Consider the following 24,299-nt stretch of genomic DNA (forward strand, 5'->3'; position numbering starts at 1 on the left):
CGCTAGGAAAAAAAGAGTGTGTGAGTCCAAAGGGGGAAAGGGGCGTGGGCAAGCAAGAAGGTGGGTTGGGCTTCCGATTTCTTAGTGGCCGCGGGAGGTGTCAATCAATAGGCCGCGCCCAATCAGTGGTCTCGCTTGACTAATATTGGAAACAGGCAGTCAGCGCGAGTCCAAAGGGAATTGGAGCGTGGCCAAGCAAGAAAGTGGGCGGGGCTTCAGATTTCTTAGTGGCCACGGGCGGTGTCAGTCAATAGTCGGCGCCCAATCAGGGGTCTCGCTTGACTAATAAGGGAAGCAGGCAGTCAGCGCTAGGGAAAGAGACTGTGAATCCAAAGGGGGAAAGGGGCGTGGCCAAGCAAGAAAGTGGGCGGGGCTTCCGATTTCTTAGTGTCAATCAATAGACGGCGCCCAATCAGGGGTCTCGCTTGACTAATAAGGGAAGCAGGCAGTCAGCGTTAGGGAAAAAAAGAGTGTGTGAGTCCAAAGGGAAAGTGGGCGTGGCCAAGCAAGATGGTAGGTGGGGCTTCCAATTTCTTAGTGGCCGCAGGAGGTGTCAGTCAACAGGCGGCGCCCAATCAGGGGTCTCGCTTGACTAATATGGGAAGCATGTAATAAAAAAAGAGAGTTTCAGTCCAAAGGGAAAGGGGGCGTAGCCAATCAAGAAAGTGGGTGGGGCTTCCTATTTCTCAGTGGCCGCGGGCGGTGTCAGTCAATAGGCGGCGCCCAATCAGAGGTCTCGCTTTACTAATAAGGAAGGCGCATAGTCAGCGCTAGGGAAAAAAAGAGACTGTGAGTCCAAAGGGAAAGGAGGCGTGGCCAAGCAAGAAAGTGGGTGGGGCTTCCCATTTCTTAGTGTCAATCAATAGAAGGCGCCCAATCAGGGGTCTCGCTTGGCTAATAAGGGAAGCAGGCATTCAGCGCTAGGGAAAAAGAGACTGTGAGTCCGAAGGGGAAAAGGGGGCGTGGCCAAGCAAGAAAGTGGGTTGGGCTTCCGATTTCTTAATGGCCGCGGGCGGTGTCAGTCAATAGTCGGCGCCCAATCAGGGGTCTCTCTTGACTAATATGGGAAGCAGTCAGTTTGTTGTGGTCTCTGCTCAAGATAGGTGAGTGCTGCCAACTTTGGAGAACCGTTCTGCCAATGTTTACTAATTAGGTGTTCATTTGCCATTATCATTAATGGATCCTTTTATATTTTAATACTATAATTCTTAATCTACTTTTAATAATGCTTAAATTAGTATTATATTTTATTATATGCTGGTAGTACATTATATAGATATATATATTCTGGTATATTATAGTACAATATAATAGTATATATTATATTGTACTACTAGCCGTCCCCTGCCACGCGTTGCTGTGGCCCAGTCTGTCTATATGTGTTTTATGTGTGTATATATGTGTGTCTATATTTGTGTATGGACAGAACTATGGACAGAAGTCCGCGACATTGTTCAGGAGGCGGCAACAAAGCACGTCCCAGAGAAAAAGAAAACCAAGAAGGCAAAATGGTTGTCTGCTGAGACACTGGAAGTAGCCCAAGAAAGGAGGAAAGCAAAAGGAAACAGGGATAATAAGGGGAGATATGCCTAGTTAAATGCGCAATTCCAGAGGTTAGCCAGAAGAGATAAGGAACTATTTTTAAATAAGCAATGCATGGAAGTGGAAGAAGACAACAGAATAGGAAGGACAAGAGACCTCTTCCAGAAAATCAGAAACATTGGAGGTAAATTTCAGGCAAAAATTGGTATGATAAGAAACAAAGATGGCAGGGACCTAACAGAAGCTGAAGAGATCAAGAGGAGGTGGCAAGACTATACAGAAGATCTGTATAGGAAGGAGAATAATATCGAGGATAGCTTTGATGGTGTGGTGAATGAATTAGAACCAGACATCCTGAGGAGTGAGGTTGAATGGGCCTTAAGAAGCATTGCTAACAACAAGGCAGCAGGAGACGACGAGATCCCAGCTGAACTGTTTAAAATCTTAAAAGATGATGCTGTCAAGGTGATGCATGCCATATGCCAGCAAATATGGAAAACACAAGAATGGCCATCAGATTGGAAAAAATCCACTTATATCCCCATACCAAAAAAGGGAAATGCGAAAGACTGCTCCAACTTCCGTACAGTGGCCCTTATTTCTCATGCCAGTAAGGTAATGCTCAAGATCCTGCAAGGAAGACTCCAGCAATACATGGAGCGAGAGTTGCCAGACGTTCAAGCTGGGTTTAGAAAAGGCAGAGGAACGAGAGGCCAGATTGACAATATCCGCTGGATAATGGAGAAAGGCAGGGAGTTTCAGAAAAACATCTACTTCTGCTTCATTGACTATTCTAAAGCCTTTGACTGTGTGGATCATAATAAACTGTGGCCAGTTCTTGGTGGGATGGGCATCCCAAGCCACCTTGTCTCTCTCCTGAGGAATCTGTACAAGGACCAAGTAGCAACAGTCAGAACTGGCCACGGAACAACAGACTGGTTCAAGATTGGGAAAGGCGTACGGCAAGGCTGCATCCTCTCACCCAACCTTTTTAATTTGCATGCAGAACACATCATGCGAGGATGTGCGGGGCTTGATGAATGCAAAGCTGGGGTGAAAATTGCTGGAAGAAACATTAACAACCTCAGATATGCAGATGACACCACTCTGATGGCCGAAAGCGAGGAGTAGCTGAGGAGCCTTCTAATCAAGGTGAAAGAAGAAAGCGCAAAAGCCGGGTTGCAGCTAAACATAAAAAAAACCAAGATTATGGTAACAAGAATGATTGACAACTGGAAAATAGAGGGAGAAAATGTGGAGGCCGTGACAGACTTTGTATTTCTAGGTGCAAAGATTACTGCAGATGCAGACTGTAGCCAGGAAATCAGAAGACGCTTACTTCTTGGGAGGAGAGCAATGTCCAGTCTCGATAAAATAGTAAAGAGTAGAGACATCAGACTGGCAACAAAGATCCGCCTAGTCAAAGCCATGGTCTTCCCTGTAGTAACCTACGGATGTGAGAGCTGGACCTTAGGGAAGGCAAAGGAAGATCGATGCTTTTGAGCTGTGGTGTTGGAGGAAAGTTCTGAGAGTGCCTTGGACCGTGAGAAGATCCAGGCGGCAGCCAGGTTGTGCTCCTTACAGGGAGAGGTCAACCCTCCTGTTTAAGGAGCTCCATTGGCTGCCGTTCATTTTCTGGGCTCAATTCAAGGTGCAGGTGGGTTTGGGACCCACCTACCTGCATGACCGCATTTCCGTATACGAACCCACATGATCTCTTCGTTCATCTGGAGAGGCCCTGCTCACGATCCCACCTGCATCACAAGCGCGATTGGTGGGAACGAGGGACAGGGCCTTCTCAGTGGTGGCCCCACGACTCTGGAACTCCCTCCCTAAGGACATCAGGCAGGCCCCAACATTGGCAGTCTTCAGAAGGAGCTTGAAAACATGGATGTTCCAGTGTGCCTTCCCAGATTAAGGAATCCTAAGCAATATGTCCCAAATGCACTTTATGAGAGAGTTAGAATTGTCTGCATACCCACTTACTCCCAAATATCCATCCTTTTTCACCTGGACATGCCCAGCATTTTTTAAAAAATTTAATCATTACATTTGGCCCTGCCAGGTTTTAAATTGCGTCGTGATATTTTGTTATCGTTTTTGCCTTGCTATGAATTATTTATTGTTGTATTGTATTGTTGTGGTTATGTTTTCGTTCTGATGTATTTTGGGCTCGGCCTCTTGTAAGCCGCACCGAGTCCTGTGGGAGATGGTAGCGAGGTATAAATAAAGGATTATTATTATTATTATTATCCAACTAGCATATACTTCAGGAAATAAAGCAGACTGCTCATTGGAGGGAAGGATAGTAGAGGCCAAGATGAAGTCCTTTGGCCACATCATGAAAAGAAAGGAAAGCTTGGAGAAGACAATGATGCTGGGGAAAATGGAAGGAAAAAGGAAGAGGGGCCAACCAAGGGCAAGATGGATGGATGGTATTCTTTTTTCTTTTTTTTTTTTTGATACAAGAGATATGCATTTATTCCATCTGACTTGGTTTAGGGGACCCCCCTGGCCTCCACAGGAGGATGGACACCCATTCCCTCTCCGTCTGTCCACTCCCTGTTGGGACGGGAAGCAGGGCAGACACCCATAGAGCCATGGAAGCCTCTGTCCAGATCCTGTAACAGTCAATATCCTTCGTCGGACCAGGTGACCTCATAGTCAGGAAAGGCAGCCTTCAGTTTCTCGGTGGAAACGGAGTGTTTGGCTCAGCCGAAACCTACGGAGTAGCCATAAACGTGGATCTTCTTGGTTTGGCTTTGGTGGGAGATGCGTCCGCCTCCGAGGCACTGGCAGTCGAAGCCTTGCTTCTCCAACTCTTCGGCCACTTTGTAGTAAATGTCAGCGTGGTACTCGGCCCAGGCGTAGCCGCGGACGACTTCTTTATTCTGCCCGGTCTCCTCCGACATAACGACAACGTATTTGAAGACGCTGTCTGGGTCGATATCGACATCCGGGACACGGCTCGGGGGTGGTGACGGCTGACAGGGAGCTCTAGCATGGGCTGGTCCATGAGGTCACGAAGAGTCAGAAATGACTAAACGAATAAACAACAACAATAGGTTTCCTCTAGAGCAGGGGTCCTCAAACTTTTTAAACAGAGGGCCAGGTCACAGTCCCTCAAACTGTTGGAGGGCCGGATTATAATTTGAAAAAAAACATGAATGAATTCCTATGCACATATCTTATTTGTAGTGTAAAAAAAAAACACTTTAAAACAACACAATAATTAAAATTAAGAACAATTTTAACAAATATAAACTTATTAGTATTTCAATGGGAAGTGTGGGCCTGCTTTTGGCTGATGAATCATAGAATCAAAGAGTTGGAAGAGACCTCCTGGGCCATCCAGTCCAACCCCCTGCCAAGAAGCAGGAATATTGCATTCAAATCACCCCTGACAGATGGCCATCCAGCCTCTGTTTAAAAGCTTCCAAAGAAGGAGCCTCCACCACACTCCGGGGCAGAGAGTTCCACTGCTGAACGGCTCTCACAGTCAGGAAGTTCTTCCTAATGTTCAGATGGAATCTCCTCTCTTGTAGTTTGAAGCCATTGTTCCGCGCCCTAGTCTCCAAGGAAGCAGAAAACAAGCTTGCTCCCTCCTCCCTGTGGCTTCCTCTCACATATTTGTACATGGCTATCATATCCCCTCTCAGCCTTCTCTTCTTCAGGCTAAACATGCCCAGTTCCCTAAGCCGCTCCTCATAGGGCTTGTTCTCCAGACCCTTGATCATTTTAGTCGCCCTCCTCTGGACACATTCCAGCTTGTCAATATCTCTCTTAAACTGTGGTGCCCAGAATTGGACACAATATTCCAGGTGTGGTTTAACCAAAGCAGAATAGAGCTTGGGGGGGCATGACTTCCCTGGACCTAGACACTATGCTCCTATTGATGCAGGCCAAAATCCCATTGGCTTTTTTTGCCGCCACATCACATTGTTGGCTCATGTTTAACTTGCTGTCCACGAGGTCCAAGATCTTTTTCACACGTACTTCTCTCGAGCCAGGCATCATCCCCCATTCTGTATCTTTGCATTTCATTTTTTCTGCCTAAGTGGAGTATCTTGCATTTGTCCCTGTTGAACTTCATTGTGTTTTGATCATTCATCTCTCTAATCTGTCAAGATCGTTTTGAATCCTGCTCCTGTCCTCTGGAGTCTTGGCTCTCCCACCCAATTTGGTGTCATCTGCAAACTTGAAGATCATGCCTTCTAGCCCTTCATCTAAGTCATTAATAAAGATGTTGAACAGGACCGGGCCCAGGACGGAACCCTGCTTGTGGCACTCCACTCGTCACTTCATTCCAGGATGAAGAGGAAGCCTTGGGGAGATTCACCCTATGGGTTCGTCCATTTAACCAATTACCGATCCACATCACCGTAGTTTTGCCTATCCCACATTGGTCTAATTTGTTTGCCAGAAGGTCATGGGGGACCTTGTCGAAGGACTTACTAAAATCCAGGTACGCTACAATAGTTTTCCTCTATAGGAATAGCAGTGGGTATTGCTTATTCATTTGAGGTAGAGAGAGAATAAGAAGCCACTTCTTTTCCCCTGTGAATCTTGGGCCAGTTCAGAGCCAAAAGCTTGGTTTCTCTTGGTCTGGCATTTTGAAACAAAATTCGCTTTTGACGAGCGTCGGGGAAGAGTATCTACCGTCGGGAAGCTTTCCGCTCTGCCTTCCTCTGGAGCGAGGTTGAAAGGTCTGCCTTGCGTTATTTGATCCTTTGTATAACTGTCAGCGGGCGTTCCTTGTGGCTTTCCAGTGGGACAAGAAAATCTCTTAATCCCAAGATTGCTTTTATATACATATCTATATATCTGAATAGAAAGAAAGGCAGAGAGAGAGAGAGGAGATTGGTTTTTGAAAAAGAGGTTGGCCGTACTCCCTTTGCAAAGGATTTATGGGAAAATGTGAAGCACTGGAAAGGGTACGCGATACACATCTCAGGCTGAAAGGCCAGTTCGACCAGCAGCGAAACTGTGAAGTTGAGTTATTAGAGAGGAATTGCATTCTGCAGTGTGAAAGGGATTGGAAGGCTCTTGCTGTTTGCCATTAAAAAGGCATCGTGGCTTGGGATTTGGGGACTGGGAAGGAACAGCTGGTGCTTTTTGAGCAGTTCCTAATCATATTGAGGTGAAGTCGGTTCTGTCAAAATTGCAGGCAAAATCGGCTTCCAGACAGTGAATATAATGTGTGTTTGCTCGTGCAGGTTGAGCGCCTCTTTTCCAAAATGCTTGGGATCAAAGGGGTTTGGGATTTTTGGGGTTTTTTTCTTCCAGATTTTGCAATGTTTGTGTTATAAAGGTAAAGGTTTCCCCTTGACATTAAGTTCAGTCGTGTCCGACTCTGCAGGTTGATGCTCATCTCCATTTCTAAGCCAAAGAGTCAGCATTGTCCATAGACACCTCCAAGGTCATGTGGCCAGCATGACTGGATGGAGTGCCATTACTTTCCCGCCGAAGCAGTACCTATTGATCTACTCCAGCGTTTCTCAACCTGGGAACCGCGAGAGGGTGTCAGAGGGGTCACCAAAGACCATCAGAAAACACATATTTCTGATGGTCTTAGGAATACAGTGCTCTCCAGAGGTAGGTGAACTACATCTCCCCTAAATCACTGTCAATTCCTCCCAAATCCCTGCAGTATTTTCTGTTGATTATGGGGGTTCTATGTGGGAAGTTTGGCCCAATTCTATCATTGGTGGGATTCAAGGGGCACTTTGAGTGTAGGTGAACTATAAATCCCAGCAACTACAGCTCCCAAATGTCAGGGCCTCTTTTTCCCAAACTCCACTAGTGTTCACATGTGAGCATATTGAGTATCTGTGCCAAGTTTAGTCCAGATCCATCATTGTTTGAGTCCACAGTGCTCTCTGGATGTAGGTGAACTACAACTCCAAAACTCAAGGTCAATGCCCACCAAAACCTTTCAGTGTTTTCTGTTGGTCATGGGAGTTCTGTGGGCCAAGTTTGGTTCAATTCCCTCATTGGTGGAGTCCAGAATGCTCTTTGATTGTAGGTGTACTATAAATCCCTGCAACTACAACTCCCAAATGACAAAATCAACCCCTCCAACCCTGCCAGTAGTCTAATTTGAGCGTATCGGGTATTTGTGCCAAATTTAGTCCAGTGAATGAAAATACATCCTGGAGATCAGATATTTACATTACGATTCATAACAGTAGCAAAATTACAATTATGAAGTAGCAACGAAAATAATTTGATGGCTGGGGGTCGCGGTAGAACTGTAATAAGGGGCCGCGGTATTAGGAAGGTTGAGAAACACTGCTCTAGAACATGGCCATATAACCCGAAAAAACCTACAACAACCCAGTGATTCTGGCCATGAAAGCCTTCGACAATACATTATTATTATTATTATTATTATTATTATTATTATTATTATTATTATTATTAGAAACACAATAAGATGTGTCAACAGCAGACAAGATCACTCTGCTGGCTGTTGTATTGGATCATACGTCAGACACTTCCCAAGTGTTTAGGCAGGCCAAGGTCTTTAGGCACTGCACCCAGTGTGCCGATCACCACTGGGACCACCTTGATTGGCTTGTGCCAGAGTCTTTGCAGTTCGATCTTTTGAAAGCTAAGCTGACCCTGCTTAGCTTCCAAAATTAAGTGACATCTGGTGCCTTTGGGGTGTTTACGTTGTTTACCATTCTTAAACTCTCTAAATCTCCAGTTTGCAGAGTTTTTGGTAAGATGGATCCTTCTTAGAACAACTGGGCAGGACTGAGCATAGAACAAATAACTTAAACTCCTGATAGAGTTACAAGCTGGATAGATGCAGGGAATGCTGTGGATGTGGCGTACCTGGATTTCAGGAAGGCCTTCTACAAGGTCCCCCGTGACCTTCTGGCAAGGAAACTAGTCCAATGTGGGCTAGGCAAAAAACTATGGTGAGATGGATCTGTAATTGGTTAAATGGACGAACCCAGAGAGTGCTCACCAATGCTTCCTCTTCATCCTGGAAAGAAGTGACAAGTGGAGTGCTGCAGGGTTTTCCCGTCCTGGGCCCGGTCCTGTTCAACATCTTTATTAATGACTTAGATGAAGGGCTAGAAGGCAGGATCATCAAGTTTGCAGACGACACCAAATTGGGAGGGAGAGCAGAGGACAGGAACAGGATTCAAAACAATCTTGACAGATTAGAGAGATGGGCCAAAACTAACAAAATGTAGTTCAACAATGACAAATGCAAGATACTCCACTTTGGCAGGAAAAACGAAATGCAAGGATACAGAATGGGGGACTGATGCCTGGCTCGAGAGCAGTACGTGTGAAAAAGATCTTGGAGTCCTCGTGGACAACAAGTTAAACATGAGCCAACAATGTGATGTGGCGGCAAAAAAAGCCCATGGGATTTTGGCCTGCATCAAGAGGAGCATAGTGTCTAGATCTAGGGAAGTCATGCTCCCCATGCTCTATTCCGCTTTGGTTAGACCACACCTGGAATACTGTGTCCAATTCTGGGCACCACAATTCAAGAGAGATATTGACAAGCTGGAATGTGTCCAGAGGAGGGCGACTAAAATGATCAAGGGTCTGAAGAACAAGCCCTATGAGGAGCGGCTTAAGGAGCTGGGCATATTTAGCCTGAAGAAGAGAAGGCTGAGAGGAGACATGATAGCCATGTATAAATATGTGAGAGGAAGCCACAGGGAGGAGGGAGCAAGCTTGTTTTCTGCTTCCTTGTGATGCAGAGCATCTTCCCCCCCCAAGTATTTGTAGTTCGGCAAGGGCCGGACCATGGATTCTGCTGCTTCCTGACCCAGCACACATAACTGGGTTCCTGTTTCCTCTCTGTGAACTCTCTGGCTTGTGCACTGGACCCTGGCCCCTGATCAGGGAAATGTAGTTTCCCAAAGGACACTGCTTCACAGATCGCAACCCGGAAGCCCCCCCCCTTTTGTTTGAACTCTCTTGCTCGCCCTCTCCTATTGACTTTCTGCTCCACATCCCGGACTGTTTTCAGCCACACTTTTGGACTCAAAAACCTCTAGCCTACATGCGCCCTTGCCAAGAAGATCATACCTCAAGAACTCTGATGAATTGCTTTTATCAATTATTACTGCCTCTAATAAACTTTGCTGGGATGGGGTAGGATGGGGACCCTTATATGAAATGTATGATATATGATATGAAAAATATGAAATCTATGAGATGTACCCTTTGCCCTTTTTCTCCCTATTTTTCCCCCTGAACTTTGCCCTACCAAGAAAGGATGTGACCTGAGGCCACAGCAAAGGAAATCCAATCTCCTTTGAAAACCCCATTCATATTGACATATTGCATGGAACAGGGTTGGCATTATCCTAAAGCTTGTTTTCAGAGTCAGACAAACAAGCCAAAGATTTGTCAACCGAAACCCGGAAAACGGACTAATTAAATCAATCATGGTATTTGTGTACGCTCCTTTGTGATTAAGGATCCCCTTTGTCTACAGAGTTGAGATCCAAATACCACCAATAGCCCCTTCTTTATGTCTATACACATCTGCTATCAGAAATCAGGAAATCCCTTGTTTCCCCCGTCTGCCACCCTGCCGTGTAAGGACAAAAGATTATCAATCAGCTGGCGGACGCCTCCCAGGCATTCCGCCCCTCTGCGCTGTCAAACTACATCCCGCCTCCTGGCCGCTGATTGGACAATCTTCAGAGGCGCTCCGAGGGCTCTGATTGGCCCCCTGGAGGCGACAGCGGCCGGCGATTGGAGGAAAGGCGGGACCAGCGGCCAAGCCTCCTCCCAGCTGTTCCGGAGCCGGCCAATCAGGACAGAGGAAACTGACAGAAGGCGGGCGGAGATTCAAACCGGGTTTGCTTTGTTTTGCCTGAAAATCACTGTACTGTATGCTTATGGAGGATTCATCCCTGTAACGCATCCTTTTCAGCTGAATCGCTAAATAAACGCCTCGGTCGCGGATATCTCTTCAGCCTGGTGAGATTGATTTTTAATATTTTTGCGTCTTTTTGGATTGGCGTTCGCTGGCAGCTCACCAAGGCCAAGACCCCATTCGCGGTCTTCCGGGACCTCCCTCGCTGGGAGGACCCTCCAAAAGAGCTCGATATCACTTGGAGACTAGGATGTGGAACAATGGCTTCGAATTACAAGAGAGGAGATTCCATCTGAACATGAGGAATAACTTCCTGACTGTGAGAGCCGTTCAGCAGTGGAACTCTCTGCCCTGGAGTGTGGTGGAGGCTCCTTCTTTGGAAGCTTTGAAACAGAGGCTGGATGGCCATTTGTCAGGGGTGATTTGAATGCAATATTCCTGCTTCTTGGCAGGGGGTTGAACTGGATGGCCCATGAGGTCTCTTCCAACTCTTTGATTCTATGATTCTATAATCCCTAGTGATCTTACTCTTCCTCCTGTGTGACAATGACAATGAATCTTTCTGCTCCTGAAATGTTTTGGTCACCAAGAAGACGTCTCCCTTACATTGTTTTCCTTCCTTCTTATCTTTCAGAAACTTGAATAATCTCCGGCGATGTCTTCTCCCGAAATCGCTTCCATTTCCTGGGGCCGGATGACGGTGAAAGGCTGCTCCACGACATACAAGGACTGCAAAGTGTGGCCGGGAGGCAGCCGCACGTGGGATTGGAGGGAGACGGGAACGGAAGTAGGTCTGATCACACCTTGCGACTTATCTGTGGCCCATGAAATGTAATGTCTTTTCTAATACCCAAGCTATAACTCCACTGCATGATGTTGTAACTCAACAAGGGATAGATTCATTTTTGTGTAGTGTAATCTGTTAAAGCCTTTGACTGTGTGGATCATATGAGGGTTGAATGAAAAGTAATGCCTCCACCTTCGTTACTTAGAATCATAGAATCATAGAATCAAAGAGTTGGAAGAGACCTCATGGGCCATCCAGTCCAACCCCCTGCCAAGAAGCAGGAATATTGCATTCAAATCACCCCTGACAGATGGCCATCCAGCCTCTGCTTAAAAGCTTCCAAAGAAGGAGCCTCCACCACACTCCGGGGCAGAGAGTTCCACTGCTGAACGGCTCTCACAGTCAGGAAATTCTTCCTAATGTTCAGATGGAATCTCCTCTCTTGTAGTTTGAAGCCATTGTTCCGCGTCCTAGTCTCCAAGGAAGCAGAAAACAAGCTTGCTCCCTCCTCCCTGTGGCTTCCTCTCACATACTTGGGTTTGGATGGGAATATTTTAATAAATCAAACACGGAAATAATCCTTAGAATGTGCTCTTTAAATACCACTATTCACTTCTCCACATAATCACCAGACAATTGGATACATTTCTGCCAACAATGAACAAGTTTTCTGAAGCTGTCACGGAAGAAGTCAACACTCTGTTTATTTATTATTTACTTTATTTGTGTACCGCCCCTCTCAGCCCGAAGGCAACTCTCACAGTTCTTTCAACGTCTTCATCAGAAACATAATGGTGTCCCTACAGATCTTCTTTCATTATCGGGAACAGATGGAAGTCAGACGGTGCTAAATCTGGACTGTATGGAGGGTGCCATACGGTGGTGGGATCCAGTCTGTTTTGGAACGGGTGTTCCAGGGGCTCCAAATTTGTGTTTTGCACTGAGTGTTTGTTCATAGTCCTAAGTTGCAGGGACTTTGCAGATAGGTGGCTTCCTTTGGCTGCATTCATAGGGCAAGCCACCTGTCAGTAATAGTTAGGATCCCTGGTCCCGCCCCTCTCTGGGTTTTTTTGGAGGGAAGGGGCCATTTTTCAGTCACACACAAGGAAGGCAGTCTATAGGACACAGATCAGCTAGTCCTGTAGGAAAGGCTTCATTCCTCAAACCTTCCGGGGAAATAGAAATAGCCATCCGGGGATCATCCAAAGGTGATCCGGGGTCCATCCAGGGGTCATCCAGTGACCATCCAGTTCCAGGGAAACAGAAGGAAAAGGTCCCAAAGGCTCTGGCTGAGAGCTCACAGCCTCTCAGCCTCACAGCACCAGAGGGGAAAACAGCCCTGAAGTTTCTACAGGACATCACTGCAGAACCTTAGAATTCCAGCAAAACATCTTCTAGCTTCGTCTGGTAGGTTACTCGGTTTCCAGACGCATTTGGGGATCGGCAGTTTTACCCAGACCAGCGAGGCCTAGGTGATGGACAGCCTGGGAGAGATTACAAAGGGTTCTTCTTCATGTTAAGATAGTACAGTGAAACCAAGTCAGTGCCAGTCTCTTAAAGACTAGTATAAGAAAGCCTTGAAATGTTGTTTGAAGATTTGTTCCTTAATAAAGACCTTTTTGTACCTTTAAAGAACTCTAAAGCCCATTACTTCTGGAAATCTCTAACAATCTCTCTTCAGGCACTTCGGCTTCCCACTGGGTTTAAAGTGTGCGCTCTATAGAATAAAGACATTTTGTTCGGACCCAGTGGTGACAGAACACAGTCTCTGAAGTTCTGCTGTGATGGCATGTGAAGTGTGTGGTCTGGCATCATCATGCTGCAGGAAAACATTCTCCTTTTCTTTTCGGACCCTTGTTAGCTGTCGTTTCAAAGTTCGCAGCATTGTGATGTAACGCTCTGAATTTATTGTTGTTCTACATTCAAGGAAATCAATATGGATAACACCATCTGCATCTCAATCTCTCAACCTTCTGCTTGTGAAACTCGGTGGTTGCTGTAACAGGACGTCCAACTCTTAGTTTGTCACGCAAGTCAGATTTTCCCACCTCAACTTACTTGCCCAACGATGCACAGTATTCACATCAACACAATCACCATAAACAGCTTGCATTCTCTGATGAATCTCCTTTGGGGTGACACCTTCTGCTGTCAAGAATTCAATGACTGCACATTGCTTAAGTCACATTGAGTGACTGTCTGTGCAGGGTTCCATACTTTGCACTTTAACAACACAACCATTCAATGCTAAGGCTTCCCGCCAAAATAAAACTATAGGGGAGAGTCTACTGAACAAGCCAGTACCTGCCGCATACCAGGACTGCCATCTGTTGAGGAGATACGAAGGTGGAGGCATTACTTTTCATTCAAATCTCATAATAAATTGTGGCAAGTTCTTGGTGGTATGTGGATACCAAGTCACCTTGTTTGTTTCCTGAGGAATCTGTATAAGGACCAAGTAGCAGCAGTAAGAACAGACCAAGGAACAACCTATTGGTTTAAGATTGGGAAAGGAGTATGGCAGGGCTGTATACTCACACACAACCTATTCAACTTGTATGCAGAACACTTCATGCGATGTGCAGGGCCTGATGAATGCAAGGCTGGAGTAAAAATTGCTGGATGAAAAAATAACAACCTTAGATATACAGATGATACCACTTTGATGGCTGAAAGTGAGGAGGAGCTGAGGAGCCTTCTAATCAAGGTGAAAGAAGAAAGCGCAAAAGCTGGGTTGCAGCTAAACATCAAAAAACCAAGATTATGGCAACAAGAATGATTGATAACTGGAAAATAGAGGGAGAAAACGTGGAGGCCGTGACAGACTTTGTATTTCTAGGCACAAAAATTACTGCAGACGCAGACTGACGCCAGAAATCAGATGACGTTTCCTTCTTGGGAGGAGAGCAATGTCCAGTCTCAATAAAATAGTCAAGAGCAGAGACATCACACTGGCAAAGAAGATCCGCCTAGTCAAAGCAATGGTATTCCCCATAATAACCAATGGATGTGAGAGCTGGACCTTAAGGAAGGCTGAGCGAAGGAAGACCGATGCTTTTGAGCTGTGGTGTTGGAGGAAAGTTCTGAGAGTGCCTTGGACTGCGAGAAGATCCAACCAGTCCATCCTCCAGGAAAGAAAGCCCGGCTGCTCACTGGAGGGAAAGATACTAGAGACAACGTTGAAGTCCTTTGGCCACATCATGAGGAGAGAGCAAAGCCTAGAGAAGGCAATTATGCTGGGGAAAGTGGAAGGCAAAAGGAAGAGGGGGCGACCAAGGGCAAGATGGATAGATGGCATCCTTGAAGTGACTGGACTGACCTTGAAGGAGCTGGGGGTGGTGACTGCCGACAGGGAGCTCTGGCGTGGGCTGGTCCATGAGGTCACAAAGAGTCGGAGACGACTGAACGAATGAACAACAACAACAATCAATATGGCCAATTGCAACGTTCGCACTTACCTCCAACAGACAAGGGTTCTTTCTTCCACCCTGGACATTGCACAGATATATAAATCCCATTTTCCTAGTTTCCAACAGACCTCTCAACCTCTGAGGATGCCTGCCATAGATGCAGGAGAAATGTCAGAAGAGAATGCTTCTGGAACATGGTCATGCAGTCCGAAAAACTTATTACAACCCAGTGATTCCAGCCATGAAAAGAGAAATGTGCTGCCAAGAAAGGGGGATGTGATCCCCAGCTACACCTGGGCAAGTCTTTTATCACTTGGAAATCTAATCCCCTTTCTCGCTCTTTCACGACTTTGCTTTCTCTCCCGAACGCGGCTTGGAGGCCCTGCCACTTTTCCCTGGCTGATTCTCTTCTAATTACTGTAAACCTGAACCTTTTTTCCCTTTTGTCTGGGAACTGCCATGTGACCACTATGAAAGCACATCAGGGTTTTGAGATATAGCGAAGGGGAGAAAAAAAATCCTCCTCCTGTGCAGCCTTGTGAATGTGAGTGTGTTTGTGCTGGAGAGCGCATTTGTCTCCAACTGGGTTAAACCACATCAATTTGCTGTTTTTTTCCAAATGGAAACAGGGGGGGAATACTAGCTGCAGAAAGCCTTTGCCCTGCAAAAAAATGTGTCAAATGTGCCTGTTTTTACCTTGGGCAAAGATACCAATTTGCCTATAAATCTGACATTTTAAGCTGGTTGAAATGTCTCTATCGGAAAGTTAAAAATAGATGATTGCGAATGCTCGAAAAGTCTGTTTTGGAACAGCTGTGTGTTCAGCGCAAAAGGCTTCGTGTCGGCAAAAGACGGTTGCCGGCAGTCCCTTATTATGCAAATGTCGTTCCAAATGGCAATGGGAGTTGAGAAGGAGAAGGCAACAAACAGGACGGGAAGAGGACACATCTGCTTCGGCGAGCCATCATTAAATGGGAAAGTGTTCAAAGAGACGGCAACCGAAGAAGCGCAAATGCGCAAAGGAAAAACAATGTGCAGATGTAAAGGGCTCAGGGCATAGCTTTGTCGATACAAAAAAATTGTCATAGGTGATCATAGAATCATAAAGCTGGAAGAGACCACAAAGACCATCTAGTCCAGCGTTTCTGAACCTGGAGGTCGGGACCTCTGGTGGGGGGTCATGAGGAGGGTGTCAGAGGGATCTCCAAAGACCATCAGAAAACACAGTATTTTCTGTTAGTCGTGGGGGTTCTGTGTGGGAAGTTTGGCCCCTATCATTGATGGGGTCCGGAATGCTCTTTGATTGTAGGTGAACTACAACTCCAAAAATCAAAGTCAATGAGCACCAAACCCTTCCAGTATTTTCTGTGGGTCATGGGAATTCTGTGTGCCACGTTTAGTTCAATTCCATCATTGGTGTGGTTCAGAATGCTCTTTGATTGTAGGTGAACTATAAATCCCAGCAAATACAACTCCCAAATGTCAAACTCTTATTTTCCCCAAACTCCACCAGTGTTCATCTTTAGGCGTATTGGGTATTTGTGCCAAGTTTGGTCCAGATCCATCATTGTTTGAGTCCACAGTGCTCCCTGGATTTATGTGAACTACAACTCCCAAATTCAAGGTCAATGCCCACCAAACCCTTCCTGTATTTTCTGTTGGTCATGGGAGTTCTGTGTGCCACGTTGGGTTCAATTCCATCGTTGGTGTGGTTTAGAATGCTCTTTGATTGTAGGTGAACTATACATCCCAGCAACAATAATTCCCAAATGGCAAGCTCTATTTTCCCCAAACTCCACCAGTGTTCACATTTGGGTGTATTGGGTATTTGTGCCAAGTTTGAGCCAGATCCATCATTGTTTGAGTCCACAGTGCTCTCTGGATTTAGGTGAACTATAACTACAAAACTCAAGGTCAATGCCCACCAAACCCTTCCAGTATTTTCTGTGGGTCATGGGAGTTGTGTGTGCCACATTTGGTTCAATTCTATCGTTGTTGGAGTTCAGAATGCTCTTTGATTATAGGTGAACTATAAATCCCAGCAACTACAACTCCCAAATGTCAAGTTCTATTTTCCCCAAACTCTACCAGTGTTCACATTTGGGCGTATTGGGTATTCGTGCCAACTCCAAAAATCAAAGTCAATGATCACCAAACCATTCCAGTATTTTTTCTTGATTATGGGAGTTCTGTGTCCCAAGTTTGGTTCAATTCCCTCGTTGGTGGAATTCAGAATGCTCTTTGATTGTAGGTGAACTATAAAGCCCAGCAACTACAACTCTAAAATGACAAAATTAATCACCCCAACCCCACCAATATTCAAATTTGGGTGTATTGGTATTTGGGCCAAATTGGGCCCAGTGAATAAAAATACATATCAGATATTTACATTAACATTCATAACAGTAGCAAAATTACAGTAAGAAGTAGCAACAAAAATAATTTTATGGTTGGGGGTCACCACAACATGAGGAACTGTATTAAGGGGGTCACGGAATTAGGAAGGTTGAGAACCACTGATCTAGTCCAATTCTATTGGACCATGCAGGAATATATGATCAAAACCCTCCTGACTGATGGCCATCCAGACTTTATTTAAAAACTTCCAGAGAAGGATATTCCATCAGACACTGTTGAACAACTCAAGAAGTTCTTCCTAATTTTTAGACGGCATCTCTTCTTGCAGTTTGAGTCAGTCAGTCAATATACCTATTGCAGCCAACAAACCATAAGGCAATGCAATAATTATTTACATCTTCAACGCATGTAAAAGAGGTGTGCACACACTATATTGGGAAACATAAACAAGCCATGAATACGGAGAGACATTGTAGGAAAGGCTTAATAAAAGTAGCAGGGAAGTAGCAGCCAATAATGCGTGACTGAGTCGCCTAACCACATTGAGTCGCCTAATCTAGGCTGAAAAATGCGGTATAGAAGTAAAGCAAATAAATAAATAAATAGACTGCATCTCTGTATACGAACCCACACGATCCCTTTGATCTTCCAGGGAGGCCCTGCTCTTGATCCCACCAGCATCGCAGGGGCGGTTGGTGGGGACGAGGGAGAGGGCCTTTTTGGTGGTGGCCCCTCGACTCTGGAACTCACTCCCCAAAGACATCAGACAGGCCCCAACTTTGGCAGTCTTTAGGAGGAGCTTGAAGACATGGTTGTTCCAGTGTGCCTTCCCGGAATAATGATCCCATAGCACTTTGTCCTCCAAAGCACTTTACATTGCTTTAGGTCTGCTCATATGCCCTTCCACAAACACCACTATCACCTTCCGGCCATGTCCCAGCATTATTTCCATTTTAACTGTACATTTGGCCTTCCCACTGTTTTTAATTGCGTGTTGTCTTATTGATAATGTTGTATATTTTATCGTCTATGTTTTATTTTAATTGCTTGTACTGTTGTTGTTTTGGTTGTATTGTTGTATTCGGCCTTGGCCTCATGTAAGCTGCACCGAGTCCCTTGGGGAGATGGTAGCAGGGTACAAATAAAGTATTATTATTATTATTATTATTATTATTATTATTATTATTGTGAAAGGGCCAAGGCAGTGACATCTCCTGCCCATCCCTGTTTGGATATCAGCCAGCATGCCAATGCCTTAAATCAAAAAAATAGTTTTCCAAGAGATACTGGCTGGAACATCTCAGCAAGCAAGAGTCCAAAAGTGGCAGGCTAAAACCCGGAACCTCAAGCCATGGCTGATATCGAATGAGAGACTCCCCCCCTGGGCACACAGAAGACTGGGCGACTTGGAAGGCGCTGAACAGACTGCGCTCGGGTAGCATGAGATGTAGAGCCAATCTTAAGAAATGGGGCCACGAAGTGGAGTCCACAACATGCGAGTGTGGAGAAGAGCAAACCACAGACCACTTACTACAATGCAACCTGGGCCCAGCCACATACACAATGTAGGACCTCCTTATAGCAACACCAGAGGCACTCCAAGTGGCCAGACGACATTTAATATAATGCCAAGTTTGCAAACTTTGCTTAAATCCTTGTGTGTACTGTTTATATGTGATTTATACTAATTGTATTGTTTTTGTTTATTGCTTTCTTGTTTTATTGATGCGTTGTTGGGTTTGGCCTCATGTAAGCCGCTCCGAGTCCCTTGGGGAAATGGTGGCAGGGTATAAATGAAGTTTTGTTGTTGTTGTTGTGTTTTCAAATACATAACAACTGTACCCTCTGTTCGCTTCTGACACTATAAATAAATAAATGGCATTTATGTCAACTGCAATGATTCAGTAGCAGTTGCATGTAAAGCACAATGTTTTTCTTCGGGAAACTCTCCATCCCTAACTCATTTCTTCTTCCCTTTCCCAATGTAGCACGTCCCTGGTGTCCAGCCTGCAGATGTGGAAGAAGTTGTTCAGAAAGGAGCCAAAACCTTAGTGATTGGTCGCGGTATGAGCGAGGCTTTGCAGGTACCTTTTGGTTGGGAATCAAGAGCTGTTAGACTCAAAAATAACCCTCACCCAGATCCGGCTTCCCAAGGTCATTTACTCAGCCCTCGCTCAGGGTCAACCTAAGTCTGAAATGACTTGAAAGCACACCACAACAACAGTCCTATCTCATCAGCCAAAAGCAGGCTCACACTTCCCATTGAAATACTAATAAGTTTATATTTGTTAAAATTGTTCTTCATTTTATTTATTGTATTGTTTTAAAGTGGTTTTTTTTTTTGCATTACAAATAAGATAAGTGCAGTGTGCATAGGAATGCATTCATATTCTTTTTCAAATTATAATCCGGTCCTCCAATGGTTTGAGGGATTGTGACCTGGCTCTCTGTTTAAAAAAATTGAGGACTCCTGATCTAGCCAATAGTCCAGAGGACAGGAGCAGGATTCAAAACGATCTTGACAGATTAGAGAGATGGGCCAAAACTAACAAAATGAAGTTCAACAGGGACACATGCAAGATACTCCACTTAGGCAGAAAAAACGAAATGCAAAGATACAGAATGGGGGACAATGCCTGGCTCGAGAGCAGTACGTGTGAAAAAGATCTTGGAGTCCTCGTGGACAACAAGTTAAACATGAGCCAACAATGTGATGTGACGGCAAAAAAAGCCAATGGGATTTTGGCCTGCATCAATAGGAGCATAGTGTCTAGATCTAAGGAAGTAATGCTACCCCTCTATTCTGCTTTGGTTAGACCACATCTGGAATTTTGCGTCCAGTTCTGGGCACCACAATTCAAGAGAGATATTGACAAGCTGGAATGTGTCCAGAGGAGGGCGACTAAAATGATCAAGGGTCTGGAGAACAAGCCCTATGAGGAGCGGCTTAAGGAGCTGGGCATGTTTAGCCTGAAGAAGAGAAGGCTGAGTGGGGATATGATAACCATGTATAAATATGTGAGAGGAAGCCACAGGGAGGAGGGAGCAAGCAAGCTTGTTTTCTGCTTCCCTGGAGACTAGGACACGAAACAATGGCTTCCAACTACAAGAGAGGAGATTCCATCTGAACATGAGGAAGAACTTCCTGACTGTGAGAGCCGTTCAGCAGTGGAACTCTCTGCCCCGGAGTGTGGTGGAGGCTCCTTCTTTGGAAGCTTTTAAACAGAGGCTGGATGGCCATTTGTCAGGGGTGATTTGAATGCAATATTCCTGCTTCTTGGCAGGGGGTTGGACTGGATGGCCCATGAGGTCTCTTCCAACTCTTTGATTCTATGATTCTATGATTCTAGTCTAACTACTCATTGAGGGCTAGAGACTTGTGCAGTCAGGGATGGAACCAAACAGCTTTACCTTTTGTCACTGCAGTCCAGATGAAAACCAAGATGTTTGGTTTCCATCAAGGTAAAACAGCCAGCTCATTTCCTCCTACCTAGTTTTGTAGTGCCAACCTTTGGGAAGTCTAACTTGGCCACAGTAGTCCACACTATGGTATAGACTACTGCAATGCACTCTACATGGGGTTGCCTTTGAAGACTGTTCGGAAGCTCCAAATGGTCCAATGGGCAGTAGCCAGGTTACTAACAGGAGCGGCACTCAGGGATCACACAATTCCTCTGCTGCGCTAACTCCACTGGCTGCCAATCTCCTACTGGGCACAATTCAAAGTTAGTTAGCCTATAAAGCCCTAAATGGTTCCAGCCCAGCTTACCTGTCTCCTTATGAACCTTCTAGGACTCTAAGATCTTCTGAATAGGCCCTGCTCTTGCTCCCACCGACTTTGCAGATGCGGTTGGCGGGGACGAGATACAGGGCCTTCTCAGTGGTGGCCCCTCAGCTGTGGAACTCCCTTCCTAGGGACATTAGATCGGCCCCCTCCCTCCTAACAATTCGAGAACAAGTCAAAACCTGGCTTTTCGAGCAAGTTTTTGCAAATGCAGTGTAACTGGCAAATTTAGATCCATGGAATAACTGGACGATGCGATTGGAAAAAAAATAGTAATGAGAAGCTGAGGACTTATGTTTTTACTGGTTTTATATGGTTTTATATTATATGTTAATTATTTTTAATGGTAATTTATGTTGTTGGGAGCATCAAATTGTGCCGACTGTAACTGCCTTGAGTCGCCTTCGGGACATCTAATCACCTCTCAACAAAAGTTTGCTCCAGGCACTGTCAGGCCATTATATGCTAATCAAGGTAGTCAGTTGAAACATTCACACCTAGCTCCAGCAGACAAGAGTCCTTTGTCTCACCTTGGTCATTCCACAGATATATAAACCCATTTTCCTAGTTCCAACAGACCTCGCTACCTCTGAGGATGCTTGCCATAGATGCAGGTGAAACGTCAGGAGAGAATGCCTCTAGAACATGGCCATATAGCCCGAAAAAACCTACAACAACCCAGTGATTCGGGCCATGAAAGCCTTCGACAATAAATATACCATTTCATACACACACACATGCACGCAAACACACACACGCAGATATATATATACACGCAAACACACTATATACACATATACACAAAGATATACACACACATATACCCACACAGAACACATATACACAGATTGGGCCACAGCAACGCGTGGCAGGGGACGGCTAGTAAATAAATAAAATTGGTGCTCTTCCAATTTCCTTTTGACGTTGGCCAAGCATGGGCAAAATTCAGCCGTCGGGTGCAATTTGTTTCATAAAGATCAAGTAGACAGAACATACTGTAAAGAACAAAAATAACTTTCTGGCCTTGCATTGCACATTTTAGTGCAAATATTTATTTATCGTGTCAGGGGCAACCAGACCATTTTATTACATTTCTAATAGAACAAAACAAACAGAAAAAAACACAAAGTTTGCAAGCTTGGTAGTTGATTAAATGTCTTTTGACAAGTATCTGGCCACTCTGGTGTTGCCTCAAGGAGTTCCTCCATTGTGCATGTGGCAGGGCTCAGGTTGTATTGCAGCAGGTGGTCAGTGGTTTGCTCTTCTCCGCACTCGCATGTTGTGGATTCCACTTTGTGGCCCCATTTCTGAAGGTTGGCTCTGTATCTCGTGGTGCCAGAGCTCAGTCTGTTCACCACCTTCCATGTCAAACAAGCAGATTACAAAATTTGTGAGTATGAGAGTTGATGAAATGTCCTTTGACCAGTATCTGGCCACTTGGAGTGCTTCTGGTGTTGCTGCAAGAAGGTCCTCCCTTGTGCATGTGGCAGGGCTCAGGGTGCATTGCAGCAGGTGGTCAGTGGTTTGCTCCTCTCCGCACTCGCATGTCGTGGATTCCACTTTCTAGCCCCATTTCTGAAAGTTGGCTCTGTATCTCGTGGTGCCAGAGCTCAGTCTGTTCAGCACCTTCCAAGTCGCCCAGTCTTCTGTGTGCCCAGGGGGGAGTCTCTCATTTGGTATCAGCCATTGGTTGAGGTTCTGGGTTTGAGCCTGCCACTTTTGAACTCTTGCTTGCTGAGGTGTTCCAGCGAGTGTCTCTGGAGAACTTAGAAAACTATTTCTTGATTTAAGTCGTTGGCATGCTGGCTGATACCCAAACAGGGGATGAACTGGAGATGTCTCCGCCTTGGTCCTTTCACTATTGGCTGCTACTTCCCGGCGGATGTCAGGTGGTGCAATACCGGCTAAGCAGTGTAATTTCGCCAGTGGTGTAGGGCGCAGAAACCCCGTGATAATGCCACATCCACTGTTTTAGTGTGGTGAGATGTGTTCCACACTGGGCATGCATACTCAGCAGCAGAGTAGCACAGCGCAAGGGCAGATGTATTCACTGTATCTGGTTGTGATCCCCAGGTTGTGCCAGTCAGCTTTCGTATGATATTGTTTCTGGCACCCACTTTTTGCTTGATGTTCAGGCAGTGCTTCTTGTAGGTCAGAGCACAGTCCAGGGTGACTTCCAGGTATTTGGGTGCGCTGCAATGCTCCAGTGGGATTCCTTCCCAGGTGATCTTCAGAGCTCGGGATGCTTGTCTGTTCTTTAGATGTCAGGTGGTGCAATACCAGCTAAACAGTGTAATTTCTCCAGTGGTGTAGGGCGCAGACACCCCGTAATAATGCGGCATGTCTCATTAAGAGCCACATGCACTGTTTTAGTGTGGTGAGATGTGTTCCACTTAATATTAGTGCAAATATTAAGACACAAATAGTGTTCGATTCAGCAAGTATTGCAGAATGTCATAGAATCATAGAATCATAGAATCAAAGAGTTGGAAGAGACCTCATGGGCCATCCAGTCCAACCCCCTGCCAAGAAGCAGGAATATTGCATTCAAATCACCCCTGACAGATGGCCATCCAGCCTCTGCTTAAATGCTTCCAAAGAAGGAGCCTCCACCACACTCCGGGGCAGAGAGTTCCACTGCTGAACGGCTCTCACAGTCAGGAAGTTCTTCCTAATGTTCAGATGGAATCTCCTCTCTTGTAGTTTGAAGCCATTGTTCCGCGTCCTAGTCTCCAAGGAAGCAGAAAACAAGCTTGCTCCCTCCTCCCTGTGGCTTCCTCTCACATATTTATACATGGCTATCATATCTCCTCTCAGCCTTCTCATGCCCCAGTCCACTTCAAAAAGGGTCATGAGATGCAGTTCGGTAGAAGTTGGAGTCCAAAGCACATGGAGGGTCGATGTTTGCCCATGCCTGCTGGAACATAAAACTGCTGCAATATCATAGTAAAAACATCTCTCTGATTCCATGCATTTTCTCTTCCCGTTCCGTCCAGGTGCCACCATCCACCGTGGAATACCTTAAGAAGCATGGGATCGATGTGTTAGTCCTGCAGACGGAGAAAGCAGTGAGGGAATACAACGCTCTGGCCTCCAAAGGGGTCAAAGTGGGGGGCGTCTTCCACTCCACCTGCTAGAGTATCGCTCCAGTATTTTCTGCAATTTTGTGCCTTTCTGTGGATGCCACAAAAAAGAGTTGTTTTTGATCAATATAGGAATCTGTGTCTCACTGCTTGATGCTGGCCTTGAATACTTTGTGAAGAAACTAAAACGAATTGCAGTGAATATAGTGTGAAGGAAGTCAGAGCCTCTGTATAACTGAAATATCACAAGATTAAAATGGGGAAAGGGGCTACACTAGGGCATCATACGTTTGGGAGTCTTTGAAAGTTGCACACACAGATATTCATTTAATATGTATTGTCGAAGGCTTTCATGGCCAGAATCACTGGATTGTTGTAGATCTTTTTAGGCTATATGGCCATGTTTTAGCAGCATTCTCTCCTGACGTTTCGCCTGCATCTATGGCAAACATCCTAAGAGGTTGTGAGGTCTGTT

The 24,299-nt window shown here is 45.5% G+C and overlaps 1 protein-coding gene across 2 annotated transcripts; it reads left to right on the forward strand.

Moving 5' to 3' along the window:
- The first annotated feature begins 1,017 nt into the window (after positions 1–1,017).
- AAMDC (adipogenesis associated Mth938 domain containing) lies at positions 1,018–23,970 on the forward strand. Of its 2 annotated transcripts, none has more exons than XM_060771227.2 (4): positions 1,018–1,103; positions 11,037–11,189; positions 18,946–19,041; positions 23,738–23,970. In XM_060771227.2, exons 2-4 carry the CDS (start codon positions 11,058–11,060, stop codon positions 23,876–23,878), a joined length of 369 nt encoding a protein of 122 aa, XP_060627210.2. In that variant the 5' UTR covers positions 1,018–1,103; positions 11,037–11,057; the 3' UTR covers positions 23,879–23,970. The 2 variants fall into 2 exon arrangements, with proteins under 2 accessions (XP_060627210.2, XP_067322577.1); XM_067466476.1 differs by lacking the exon at positions 1,018–1,103 and adding an exon at positions 6,228–6,248.
- The last annotated feature ends 329 nt before the right edge of the window (positions 23,971–24,299 follow it).

The sequence above is a fragment of the Anolis sagrei genome, chromosome 3 (genome assembly GCF_037176765.1).
Source record: "Anolis sagrei isolate rAnoSag1 chromosome 3, rAnoSag1.mat, whole genome shotgun sequence".
In the NCBI taxonomy this organism is placed as follows: Eukaryota; Metazoa; Chordata; class Lepidosauria; order Squamata; family Dactyloidae; genus Anolis; species Anolis sagrei.